Source organism: Hyaena hyaena, unplaced genomic scaffold, assembly GCF_003009895.1.
Source record: "Hyaena hyaena isolate Hyena2069 unplaced genomic scaffold, ASM300989v1 scaffold_252, whole genome shotgun sequence".
Lineage (NCBI taxonomy): Eukaryota > Metazoa > Chordata > Mammalia > Carnivora > Hyaenidae > Hyaena > Hyaena hyaena.
The window spans coordinates 2,332,849-2,346,388 of NW_024080884.1; the positions used below are offsets into that span (position 1 = coordinate 2,332,849).

The following is a 13,540-nucleotide window of genomic DNA, read 5'->3' on the forward strand; positions in this document are numbered from 1 at the left end:
AAGGGGGGAAATGGTGGGGGAAAGGGAGAGAGGCAAACCATGAGAGACTCTTGAATGCTGACAAAAACTGAGGACTGATGGATGTGGGGGGGAGGAGGGATGGGCATGGAGGAGGGCACTTGTGGGGATGAGCACTGAGTGTTATGTGGAAACTAATTTGACAATAAACTATTTGTAAAAGTAATAATAATAATATAAAAAAAAGAAGAAGAAGAAAAGGAATTTGGGGGAGCCTGGGTGGCTCAGTTGGTTAAGTTCCAACTTCAGCTCAGGTCATGATCTCATGGTTTGTGAGTTCTAGCCCCACATCAGGCTCTGTGCTGACAGCTCAGAGCCTGGAGCTGGCTTCGGATTTTGTGTCTCCCTCTCTCTCTGCCCCTGCCCCGCTCACCCTTTGTCTCTCTCTCCTTCAAAAACAAATAAACATTTAAAAAATATTTTAAAAAAGAAGAAAAGGAATTTTAAAGATTATATTGAGGCTTTTGTAAGGAAGACTTGTGCCTGATCCTCTGGCCTCTTTATCCCAAGAAAAGTCGAGAAAAATAATCATCATGAATGTTTGATCAAAATAATAAGTTACTGATCTTTTCCATTTGAGAAGCTGCCTATGATAATGGTAATGGCTGTAGTGTTTCTCCAGATTTATCTCCATGAAAAGAGAATGAAAAATCCTTTGTTGATTAGAGATGACAGCAAGGATGCCGTCATCCTTTAAAAAGATGTAAACTTTTTACCTGTATTCAAGCCTCTACTGAATTGTAGCTAAATCCTTCAATCTGTTTTGGTTAATATGACTGTAATTGGCAGGAGCACCTGTTGATCTATTAGGTCACAGGGAGCTTGCCACTAATATGGCTAAATTATAATAAGTGCAAGTGCTTCAGGAGTGAGATCTGATTACAGCATCATGGTCTATGCTGATTAAACAATAGTAGTCAACAAAGGAGGATCCAAACAAGGGTTTGGCCTTATATCATTTTATTTTTCCAGTTTCCATGTCCTTGACTGCAGGTAACAGAAGCATATTCTCACATCAGTACTTCTGTCTCAGGTGTTGTAGTATAACAATGTGTCCTTCCTCTCAAGATTTTGGTGAAATGAAGGCTGATGTAGCATGCCTTGATAAGAACTTTCTGAAGCTGATTTCAGGAGACATAAGGCAGAGACCTGTGAATAAGCCAAAACATCACTCAGAATAGTTTCACTTGAATCCTCAGAGTTTTATTCCAGCCCTCTTCCTAAAGGTATATCCTGGACTCCCAAGTCTATCCCATGTTACGCTGAGCTGCTGTTATCCAATACATGTTCCCCAGAGAGGGCACAGTAGAGGTCAAGGTCAGTCACCACTGGCACTGCCAAGTTACCCAGTGATCCAGAGGCATGTCAGGGTGTGTGTGAACATTTTTGAGCTTATTTCCCCACGTCCATAAGATTTGTAGGAGGGAAAGGAAAAAGAAAGTCTATCAATTGAAAGATGTCCAGGATGATGCAAATCAGGGAGAGATACAAGATCGTTGTCTTCCTTTTTCTGTGGAAAAAGCAGCCTGGGTATTTCTGGGAACCATAGTATTTACAAAGGCCTAGAAAATTAATCTGTGCCTGTTATATATATATATGTGTGTTATATTAATCTATATAATAATCTGTGCCTGTTATATACATATATATACACATATGTGTGTGTGTGTGTGACTTTATGTCTATCTATATATGTGTAAAGATTTCATGAGAGACTCTATATAAGATTTTCTACATGTGTGAGGGATGATCATTGTGTTTTCCTAAAACGTATTTAGCGCTTTTTTTTAAAGACTTATATGAGGTTAAGGCTACATTTTCTCTCTCACTCCCTTAAAAAATAATTTGTATATATCTGAACAAATGGCTACTGATTTGTGACTTTACTTTTAAGGTTATTTTCATCTCAGTGTGGCCAGATTCTAAGACCTGGCCAAATGGATGTAAGAAAAATTACTGTGAACCCCTGTTGAATAGCACACTTAAAATACACATGTCTGTGCTTCTTTTTTCTTTTCCTGGGGGCTAGAATGAATGGACAGGGATGGAACTAAAACCGCGTGCATGGATACAGACCCGAAATTCACCAGACAAGAGAACAAGGCTGTTCTATCATTTCGGATGTTTTAAAGATATTTTCTTCTCATAAACTCAAAGGCCTGCACTGCAAAAACTTGAAACTATGTGGCTTCTAAACAATCCCCAGAGCCCATGCACCATCACAATGGGAGATGCCAAAACCAAGCAAAGCCCAAAGAGGACAAACTTCCCAATACCCAGAGGAATAAAAGGCTAAATAAATGAACAGAGGAGAAAGCCATTGATTGGGCTTCTTAACTCCTGCCTATGTGAGTCATAATTCCTATAGTGAGTAACATTAAGGTTATCAATGACTTATTTTTCAAAGCGGGGATTTGTATGATTTTTAATCCTCCTAATCAGCTGTTATTTGGCTCTGAGTGGAAGCGAGGGCAGGTAACCAGACCTGTACTTCGTGGCTTCTTAAATAACAAGGAAGCAGTTCCAGAACGATAGGGGGAAATGGCAAATTACTCAGAAATTCTGTACTTTGAGCCAACTATAACAAATGCAGGAGAGTTTGGATTTTCCACCTTGATGAGTGGGGTAGTGCATTAAGTTTGGGGGAGGGAAGTTGAACAGGGTATTCGGGTGGTCAGTGAACAGACTGATAGGAAATACTGGCTGTCTATCAATTTTCTATGTTATCTGCATCCTCAAATAGCAGAACTCGTAGGGTTTAAACTGAACAAACAACCGCCCGGCTGGTGGCTAAATTATGCAACAGACTTTGCGATTCAGTGTGGCCGTAAGACAAAGATCTGGGCATACAATGCTGACATAAAAGAAGGAGCCAGAGGCGCAACTTCTACGGGGAAGGAGAAGCCACACAATGAAGAAGCTAAAGCTATATCTCCAGGTGTGGACTGCCGACTTCCGAGCTGTTTCAGGAAAGGAAAACAAAATTACAACTTCCAAGTACTTTGGATCTGAGTTTTGGCAGCACAATATCAAGACAGTTTAACTTACCCCTTGGTGGGGCGATGTTACTCATGCTTTGAGCTTTTCAAGTGGAAGACTTATTTTTGTATCTTTGCCATGCCACATGGTGCAGCACACAAGTAGATAGTCTGTGTGTGTTGCATACACGAATCAATGAACCAGTAAACTAACAAAAAAAATGGAACAGCTCTGTGTCGACTGGTTGAAAGTTTCTGATTGTCTGAGGCATTAATCAGTGTGCTGGAAAGTATGGTCAGCATATAGAGCAGTTCTCATGGGACCCCTGAGTGGCTCAGCTGGTTAAGTGTCCACCTCTTAATCTAGGCTCAGGTCATGATCTCACAGTTCATAGTTTTGAGCCCCACGTTGGGCTCTGCACTGACAGCACGGAGCCTGCTTGGGATTCTCTATCTCTGTCCCTACCCTGTTCTCTCTCTCTCTTTCTCTCTCTCAAAATAAATAAGTAAACCTAAAAAAAAAAAAACTAAAAGGCCTGCCTTGGTTTGGTGGCTCAGTTGGTTAAGGAACTGCCTTTGGCTCAGGTTATGATCTCATGGCTCGGGAGTTCGAGCCCAGCATTGGCCTCTGTGCTGACAGCTCAGAGCCTGAAGGCCTACTTCCAAATCTGTGTCTCTGCCTCTCTCTGCCCCCCACTCATGATCTCTCTCTCCCTCTCTCTCAAAGATAAATAAACATTAACAAAAATTTTTAAAAGAGTGGTTCTCAGAAATTCTACGCCACCCGTTTGATCTTTGTTCCTCGCAAAAATTATGCAAATAATCATAGGCCACATCACTAAATAAAACAATCATCGCACCGTCATTCTCTCAAGAACTGCTACTTACCCAGTCAATTCTCTTGCCATCCACATTGTAGGTGAGCATGGACAGAGCAAGTGTAATTAAAAATTGCAGACAGTTTAGTATCATCAGTATAACCACAAGACCCTGTTAAAGAGAATAAAATTCCATTGGGTTGGATTTTACTCCCATTGCTGTATGAAAACCTGTATGGGGAGCACCTTAGTATTTTAGGAAATAATGGTGGTTGGGTGGCTCAGTCAGTTAAGCATCTGACTTTGGCTTAGGTCATGATCTCACAGTTCGTGGGTTGGAGCCCTGCATGGGGCTCTGTTATGACAGCTCAGAGCCTGGAGCCTGCTTTGGATCCTGTGTCTCCCTCTCTCTCTTCCCCTCTCTCACTCAGGCTCTGTCTTTCTCTCTCAAAAATAAATAAACATTTTTTTAAAAATTTAAAAAATAAAAATAAAATCTATTTTGACATTACTTTGCACACATCAACTTTCTTTTCATGTTTTGTCTTTTGTTCCTTCTTTTACTTTGAACAGACCTGTCTCTTTATATTTATAGTGTATTTCCAACAGGGTCATTGAGTTTGATCTTTTAAAAAATTTTTAATCCAATCTGCCCTTCTCTGGCTTTTAATTAGGCCATTTATGTTACTGTGATCATTTATTTATTTATTTATATATTTTTTTTCTTTTTTGATCTTTATTTTTGAGAGAGAGACAGACTGAAAGTGGGGAAGGGGCAGAGAGAGAGGGAGACACAGAATCTGAAGCAGGCTCCAGGCTCTGAGCTGTCAGCACAGAGCCCGATGCAGAGCTAAACCCCATGAACTGTGGGATCATGATCCCAGCTGAAGTCTGCCGCTTAACCGACTAAGCCACCCAGGCACCCTTACTGTGATCATTTATACGGTTAGTCTTAAGCCTTTCACCTTATAATTTGTTTTATATTTGTCCTGTCTATTTTTCTTTCCCTTTCTCCATTTACTGCCTCCTTTTGGATTTATTTCATATTTTTGTGATCTCATGTTATCTCCTATTTTTGCTTATTAGATATAACTGTTGTGCTATTAACAAGGTTGCTTTTGGACTTAAACAATCCTAATCCATATTCAATTGATCTTATAATACTTTATCTGTAATGTAAGAACCCTATAGTAGTATGTTTTTATGTCTACCCTCTTGGACTTGATGGTTTTGTTATTTTACACATGATTTATACATATTTTTATTTTTTATTTTGTTTATAGTTTACATATTTTTAAGTCCCCCAAGTACCTTGCTATCATTTTTGTTTTAAGAATCAATTAGCTTTTAAAGATATTTAAATAATACAACATTCTTATATATTTACCCAAATTGTCACCATTTCTGGTGTTTGTGCCTTGTGTAGATGCTCATTTCCACCTAGAAGCATTTTCCTTCTTCCTAAAGAACTTAACACTGTTTTTTGTACCATAAGGCTTCTGGTGATAAATTACTTTTACCTTTTTATGTATAAAAACATGCTTATTTTGTCTTCATTTTGAAAGGTATTTTCACTGAACATGAAATTCTAGAGTGACAAATTTTTTCTCTTTATATTTCAAAGTTTTGCTTCCCTGTATTTTCATTCATGCTGTTTCTGATGTGAAATCTGCCATTATTCTCTGTATGTCGTGTGGTTTTTTAATTCCTGCCACTTTGGCTGCTTTTAAGATTTTTTTAAAAATCTTACCTGTACCTGGGTTTCTCAGTTGGTTAAGTGTCCAACTTTGGCTCAGGTCATGATCGTACGGTTTGTGAGTTCGAGCCCTGAGTTGGGCTCTGTGCTGACAGCTCACAGCCTGGAGCCTGCTTCGACTCTGTGTCTCCCTCTCTCTCTGCCCCTCCCTCACTTGCATTCTCTTTCTCAAAAATAAATAAACGTTAAAAATTTTTTTAAAAGATTTTCTTTCAATCATTGCTTTTGAGAAATTTCACTATAATGTGCCCTGATATAGTTGTTTTTTTGTTTTTTTATGCTTCATTCATCTTCTTGGATTCTTTGAGAATACAAGTTTTACAAAATTTTGGGAAAAATTTACCTGGTTAATACAAATATTTTTTTCTGTCCCACAATTTTCTTTCTGTGGAGACTCTAGTTACATGTCTCTTCAATAACTTGAAGTAATTTCATTGGTCATTGATGTTCCTTTAATATTTTCACATTTATTTTGTGCCTCTATTTTTTACTGTGGGTAGTTTTTAATACTATTTTCTCAAGTTCATTAATATTTTATTTTCCAGAATGTTCAATTCTGTAATTAATCCTATCAGCCAGCTTTTCTTCTCAAACATGGTAGTTTTCTCCCCTAGAAGTTTGAGGTGGGACTTTGAAAAATGTCTGCGTGTAGCTTTTGAAAGGATGGAACACAGAACAGAGTAACTCTTAAGGTCAAGAGTAACTCTTAAGGTCATTGTCTGCTTCTTCTGACATCTGTGTCTTTTCTGAGCCTGTTTTAATTGGTTTACCTTGTTATGGAACATATTATTTTGCTTCTTTGTATGTCTGGCCATTTTGTATTATGTGTGAGACATTGTAATGTTCTTTTGTTAGATATGAGATATTTTTACAGACTGGCAGATAGAAATAGACTCCTTACTTGACCTTAGGTGAATGCAGGGTACTCTTCCATCTAATCATGTGGGTGACCCTTTCTCTGCTCTCAGGTATTCTTGCATAGGTATGCACTGATATAAGGACTGTAATTAATATTCAAGGGGACCTAATGTATAAACCTGGAATGATCTCTGTTCCAGATCTCTCTTCTCAAGTGCTCTCTCTTGCAAACGCCAGATGCCTCAGTTTCCCCTGACTCTCAGCTCCCTGCTCTTCTCAAATCAGAGAATTTTCCTGGTTCCATCTAGATTCTCCAACCCTATACTGTGGCCTGGAAATGCTTGCAAGTAGGTATGTACAAGTAGTCAATAAGCTTGCTTTGTTTGTATCATTGTTAGGGATTGAGTTCTTTGTCACCATCAATGTCCAGTGTCTTAAAAATCATCGTTTCATATATTCTCTTGAATTTGGTGGTGGTGGTGTTTCACGTGGAAGGAGGAACCCAGTCCCTGTCACTTCAACTTGTCCAGAAGCAATAATCCTTCAATCTTCTTCCTTTTGTTAAAAAAAAAATTAAAAAGTCCCCTAGCATAATACATTTCTCTCTTCCTTAAACATCCAATCTCCCTTTCTTCCACATGGCCTTATAGAAGAGTGTTTGCTCACAGGTACTGGTAATGCAGATAAAATATAAACCCTTAAGGTCATTTATATTATTATTGCTTTTACTTATATAAGGAATGTATACTTACTATAGAAAATCTGTAGAATAATTAATATAAAGCAGACAATAGAAATCACCCCAATCACAGACCAAGAAGGAAATAATGTTGGTACATTTGTATGCAATTTTTCATGAAGGTATCAAATTGGTATAAAGGAATTTTGGGCTCCCTGCCCTTGCAATGTCCATACTGAATGCAAATATTTTGCCTCTTGTTAAAAGGACATCAAATTTAGCTAGAAATTATGAATACATTCAAATGCAGAAACTTTTTTTTTTTTAGGCTTGTGCGTATGATATCTTATCTCCTGACCCTGGGGCTCATAAGTAGTCAGGCTTTCCAGCATTCAGAAGAAAAATACTTACAATTACAACTGATGTGATACCAGAACATAAATTTTCCATCTCACAACTCATGAAGATGATTTTTACTATGTTGTGTGAAAGAATCAGAAATCCAGTACTCGAAACAACCGCGCTGAGAATGTTCGCTCTCAGATTTCTTCTCAGCTGAAAAAAAAAAAAAGTTCATTCACTGAAAATATTCTGGACCCTTAACTTGTGTATTCTTATAGGCTCCATAAACCTTTCCCCAGAGAGAGATTCACAAAGAATTCTTAATACCCCTTCTTGCCAGTTAAATTAAATGGAAACCTGCAAGTGAGCAAAGGAAAGCTGGAGGCAATGGACAGCTGAATATAATATCCCACAGGAAAATATCATCAGTTGGGAGCTTTTATTCTCTCCCTTCCCTGCTATGGATGAGCCCAAATAAATGTCTACCCCATTCAAGCCTAAAGGCATTCATTTCTCTTTATGAACATTTTTCATGACCACAAAGTCTATCTCAAATTTTACTCATGCAGATTTGTGTTCTGAACACTCAAAGGAATAGATCTTGTCCAAACCAGAGAGGGCTTCTGATTGTATCCAGATCTACAGGGTGATCAGATGAATTCGTGGAAAGAAAAGACATTTGTACTTGTCCTCGAATGTATGAAAAAACATGGGATCTGGCTGAGTGGGCTTTCTATAGGATATCCGAGTGTGACATGGTCACATGCTACCTGTACATGAAATATGAATTAACTGATACATTACCAGAGCTTTGGTTTGTTTCTTTGCCGACACAACTGTCATAGATCCAGAAATGATAAACTGCTCATGACAGAGAAATGAACTTATTAGTACTTTTTCACATTAACTGTCCATGTCTAAAGGATCAACTTTACCCTTAATATTTTTTTTTCCTCTGAAAATCCCTTCAAAACTTTGAGTGGGGCAGATTATTGAACTGTATACAGTCATGACTAAATTTTCATGGCTGTCTTCACATCCTTATGAAAATAATGGACAGCATTTAAAGGTGAACATCGTTATCTAAAGTAGAGGGGATGTGGGGTGCCTGGGTGGCTCAGTTGGTTAAGTGTCCAACTTCAGCTCAGGTTATGATCTCATGGTTTGTGGGTTTGAGCCTCATGTGGGGCTCTGTGTTGACAGCTCAGAGCCTGGAGCCTGTTTCAGATTCTGTCTCTCCTTCTCTCTCTGCCCCTCCGCCAGCTTGCGCTCTGTCTCTCTCACTCTCAAAAATGAATACATGTTAAAAAACATTTTTCTTAAAATAGAAGGAGTGAAATAAAAGGAATCCTGTGAATGCTTTAATAGAAGGTAGAAAAAATTTAAAAAGAGAGCTAAATTTATCTTGAGTTTCAGAGAAGGGACTATATGCCCTCATATCACATGATACTCATCTCGATAACGTTGGCCAGGAAAAAAGAAACTTTAAAAGGAATAATTATTCACCACATGACTGTCATCTTCAACACTTTGGTATTCCATGCATATTGGAAGATAACTCTTTGGATGGACCAGGAATTATCTTTAGCTAATAACCCAACCCAATACAGTCTCCTAAAGCAAATGAGCAGGATTTTACTGTGGGGCTTTATGCTACCTAGACTGTAATGAATAATCACCAACACATAGGCCTTATGGCTCCTATCACAAGGTCTAGAATGGCTGAGATTAAATACTGAATCCTAGATTAATATGTTTGAAAACGCTTGAGACTTTGCGTCTAATGCACAAGGTGATGGATGATTGAATCAAGAGTTAAGGGACTATTAGTTATTTTAGGTATAAGTCAGATGTACTCACAGACAAAGCTGCCCATATTGGGAAGCCTATCTGAAAGGAGAGGAAACTGATTGGGGGTATTATGTAATGGAGAACTGTAATTCCAATTATCCCATAGAAGATGAATTTCACACCAATCATTATCTGAGCCACCTGGATAAAAGACAGAATAGAATAAAATACAGTGAACATTCCAAGAGAGAAGATTTCTTTGTTCAGACACAGGTCACCCATGGATTGAACTTTCAGACTTCACTAAGAAGAGCTCCTAAGTAGAGCTGGGCACGGTGGTATGTGCTCCCTCTACTGGCAACAGCTAAAATTACATCACTGTGACAGCTTCCCTTTCTCTTTCCTGGAGTCGCCCCCACAAGCGGACACACTGGTGTCCTTCAAGGCCTCCTCCGTGGGAACCTTCCCAGCACTCTACCACCTCCCAAGCTACCCAGCCCCCCCCCCCCAAGATTAAACAAAAAAACTTCTAGTCTCTCTTCACTAAAACTCCCCCCTGGCCAAGGCTCACTTACCCCCAGTTGTTTGAGATTTTCCTTCAGGAATCTTTGCAGCTTGTTTGGTGTGTGTCCTAAGGTGTGGGATGTTACAGCCTTCCCTAACTGGATACCGTGGCTTTGATTTGAGGGAATATCCGCAGCTATCCCACTGGAACCCACAATCTCTCTCATTCTGTAAAGAAACCATCTGTTAACAGCATCAGATTTGCTATTCACTAGTCGCTCTTCACAATACTCTGTGCTCTTCTATGAGAAGTATCAGTAGGAAAGTAGACACTAGCATTTCCGTTTCTGTAGACTTTGTAGCTCGTAAGTCAAAGGAGTCTTAGGCCAAGTCATGTTTGTCTACGATTGCAAGTCCCAATACTGTGTCCACACTAGGTCTCTACTAGAAAATGATGGAGGTTTACAAAAGTCACTTAGCAGGTGTCTGGAAAATTTTCTAGGCTATAGAAATATGTCACTCTGTGTCTGCATTTCAAAAAGAGTTCTATGTGGGTTAAGTGGCAAGATGGCCCAGAAGGAAGGACTTCATACTGTAACATGTACAGTGCTTCCTCGTTTTTTTCACGACCAAGGAATATCCCATTGTAAGAATATATTATGTTTTTTTGTCCATCAGTTGATGGGCATTTTGGTTGTTTCCACCTCTTGTCTATTATGAAAAATGCTGCTATAGACAATGATGCTCAAAGTTTTGTGTGCGCCTAGGTTTTTAATTCTCTTGGGTGTAGACCTGGAGTAGAATGGCTGTGTCATCTGATAATTCTGTGTTTCACCATTTGAGGAACTGCCAAACTGATTTCCAGAGCGGATCAACCATTTCCCATTCCTACCAGCAGTATGTAATAGTCCCAATTTCTCCACATCCTTGCCAACACTTGTTATTGATTGACCTATTGGTTATCACCATTCTAGTGAAGATAAAGTGGTATCTCATTCTGGCTTTGATTTGCATTTCCCGGTAACCAATGATTTTGAGCATCTTTTCATGTGTTAATGGCATTCATATATCTTCCATGGAGAAATGTCTATTCCAATCCTTTGCACACTTAAAAATTGTGTCATTTATCTTTTTAGTATTGAGTTATAAGAGTTCCTTATTTTTTCTACGTACAAGTCCCTTATCCCATATATGATTTGCAAATATTTTTTCTCATTCTGTGGGTGACTTTTCAGTTTCTTGACGATCTCCTCTGAATACCAGTTTTAATTGTGATGAAGTAAACTTGCTCTATTTTTCTTCTGTTTCTCATATTTTTGGTCTCATCTCTAAGAACCCATTGTTAAACCCAAGGTCATGAAACTCTAATCCTATTTTTTTTCTGAGAGTCGTGTAATTCTAGCTTTTAAATTTAGATCTTTAATCCATTTTGGATTAATTTTTGTTTACGGTATAAGCGAAGGGTCAAACTTCATCATTTTGTACACTGCTCTCCAACAATACCATTTGCTGGAAAGACCGTTCTTCCCACACTGAATAGTTTGGGCACTCCTGTCACAGATCAGTTGACTATAAACAGGCACATGAACTTATTTCTGGCCTCTCAATTTTATTCCATCGATCTGTATGTCTATCCTTATGCCAGGACCACCCTGTCCTGATTGTTATTGCTTTGTATTATTGCTTTGAAACCGAAAGTGTGAGTCATCCACTTTGTTCTTTCACAAAAACATCGTGCTATTCTGGGTCCCTTGCAATTCCATATGAATTTTAGAATCAGTGTATCAAGTTTTTAAAAAGTAGTCCGCTGGGATTGTAAGAGGGAGAATACTGAATCCCTACAGATCACTTGGTGCTTATTGCCATTGTAACAATATTAAATATTCTAATCCATGAACACTGGGGTTCTTTTCATTGAACTACACCTGTTTATTTAATAATGTACACCTATTTATTTCATTTAACTACTTTTTATTATTTATTTCATTTACTACACCTGTTTATTTATTTAATAAAATACACCTATTTATTTCATTTAACTACTACTATTTATTTGAATAACGTTTTCGTAGTGTCTAATGTCATGCTTCTTTCATTAAATGTATTCCTAAGTATTTTATTCTTTTGGATGTTTGTAAATAGTGTTGTCTTACTAATTTCATATTCAGCTTGTTCATTGCAAGTGTATAGAATTACAGTGATTTTTGTATATTGATCTTGTATCCTGCACCTTCCTGAACTAGTTTATTCGTTCTAATAGATTTTTAGTGGATTTCTTAGGATTCCCTATATACACAATGATGTTATCTGCCAATAGAGGCCATTTTGCTTCTTCTTTTCTCATTTGAATGCCTCTCATTTTATTTCATTTTCTAATTGCAGAGCTAGAACTTCCAATATCATGCTGATAACAGTAGTGGTGGTAACAGGCAAGCTCATCTTATTTCTACTCTTGGCAAAGAAGGTTCCAATCTTTCACCATTAAGTATTAGGTTAGCTGTGGGATTTTCATAGATGTGTTTATTGGATTAATAAAGCTCCCTCTTATTCCTAGTTGTTGAGTGCTTTTGTAATGAAAAGCATTTAGATTTTGTCAAATGCTCTTTCTGCATCTATTGAGATGATCGTGTGAAGTTTTTCCTATTGATGGTGCACTTTTCTATGTGACGGTGCAGTACATTAATTGATTTGCAGGCTTTAAATCTACCTCACATTCCTGGCATGCGTCCCACGTAGTTGTGGCACATCTTTCTTTTTTTTTCTCATTTTTTAACATTTATTCATTTCTGAGAGACAGAGAGACAGAGCACAAGCAGGGGAGGGGCAGAGAGAGAGGGAGACACAGAATCTGGAGCAGGCTCTAGGCTCTGAGCTGCCAGCATAGAGCCCCACACGGGGCTCAAAAGTGCAAACCATGAGATCATGACCTGAGCTCAAGTCAGATGCTCAACCAGCTGAGCCACCCAGATGCCCCTATCATTCTTTTATGTATTTCAGGATTTAGCTTGCTAGTGATTTGTTGAGGATTTTTGCATCTATATACGGAAGAGATATTAGTCTGCAGCTTTCTTATGGTGATGTGGTTTCTCATCTGGATAGCAAGGGATGGCTGGTCATATAGAATGAGTTTGTAAGTGTTCCCTCCTCTTTCAGTCTTTTGGAAGAGTTTATGAAAATTTGGTAGTAACTCTTCTTTAAATGCTTGGTAGAATTCACCCATGAGGCCATCTGAGCCTGGGATTTTCTCTGTGGGCAATTACTTATATTAAAAAAATTTTTTTAATGTTTTATTTATTTTTGAGAGAGAGAGAGAGAGACAGCATGAGCAAGGGAGGGTCAGAGAGAGAGGGAGACACAGAATCTGAAGACAAGCTCCAGGCTCTGAGCTAGCTGTCAGCACAGAGCCTGATGTGAGGCTTAAACCCATGAATCATGAGATCATGACCTGGGCTGAAGTTGGACGCTTAACTGACTGAGCCACCCAGGTACATCTGTAATTACTTATATTAATAAGACAATCTCTTTACTCCTTAGGGGTCTATTCATATTGCTTTTTCTTGAGTCTTTTCAGTAGTTTGTGTCTTTTAGAAACTCATCCAGACTTAGAAATCATTCTAAGATTTCTTAGAAGCTAAGAAATCTAATTCGTGGAGAGGGCAAGATGGCGGAGAAGTAAGGAGCTCCGTACTTGCACTCGCGCCCATACATCACACAGAAAAGATCTGAAGACATTGGAAACCTTACAAAACCTGAGAGATTGGGAGAAAAAAGACGCAGAATCCACTGAGAGAGCCTT

At 38.5% G+C, this 13,540-nt stretch overlaps 1 protein-coding gene across 1 annotated transcript; it reads right to left on the reverse strand.

Moving 5' to 3' along the window:
• Nucleotides 1-961: 961 nt before the first annotated feature.
• Nucleotides 962-9,971, reverse strand: LOC120240377 (membrane-spanning 4-domains subfamily A member 3-like). Its single transcript, XM_039245100.1, has 6 exons — nt 9,816-9,971; nt 9,310-9,441; nt 8,254-8,310; nt 7,519-7,662; nt 3,885-3,986; nt 962-1,167 (listed from the first exon to the last, which is right to left on the reverse strand). Exons 1-6 carry the CDS (start codon nt 9,969-9,971, stop codon nt 1,048-1,050), a joined length of 711 nt encoding a protein of 236 aa, XP_039101031.1. The 3' UTR covers nt 962-1,047.
• Nucleotides 9,972-13,540: the final 3,569 nt, after the last annotated feature.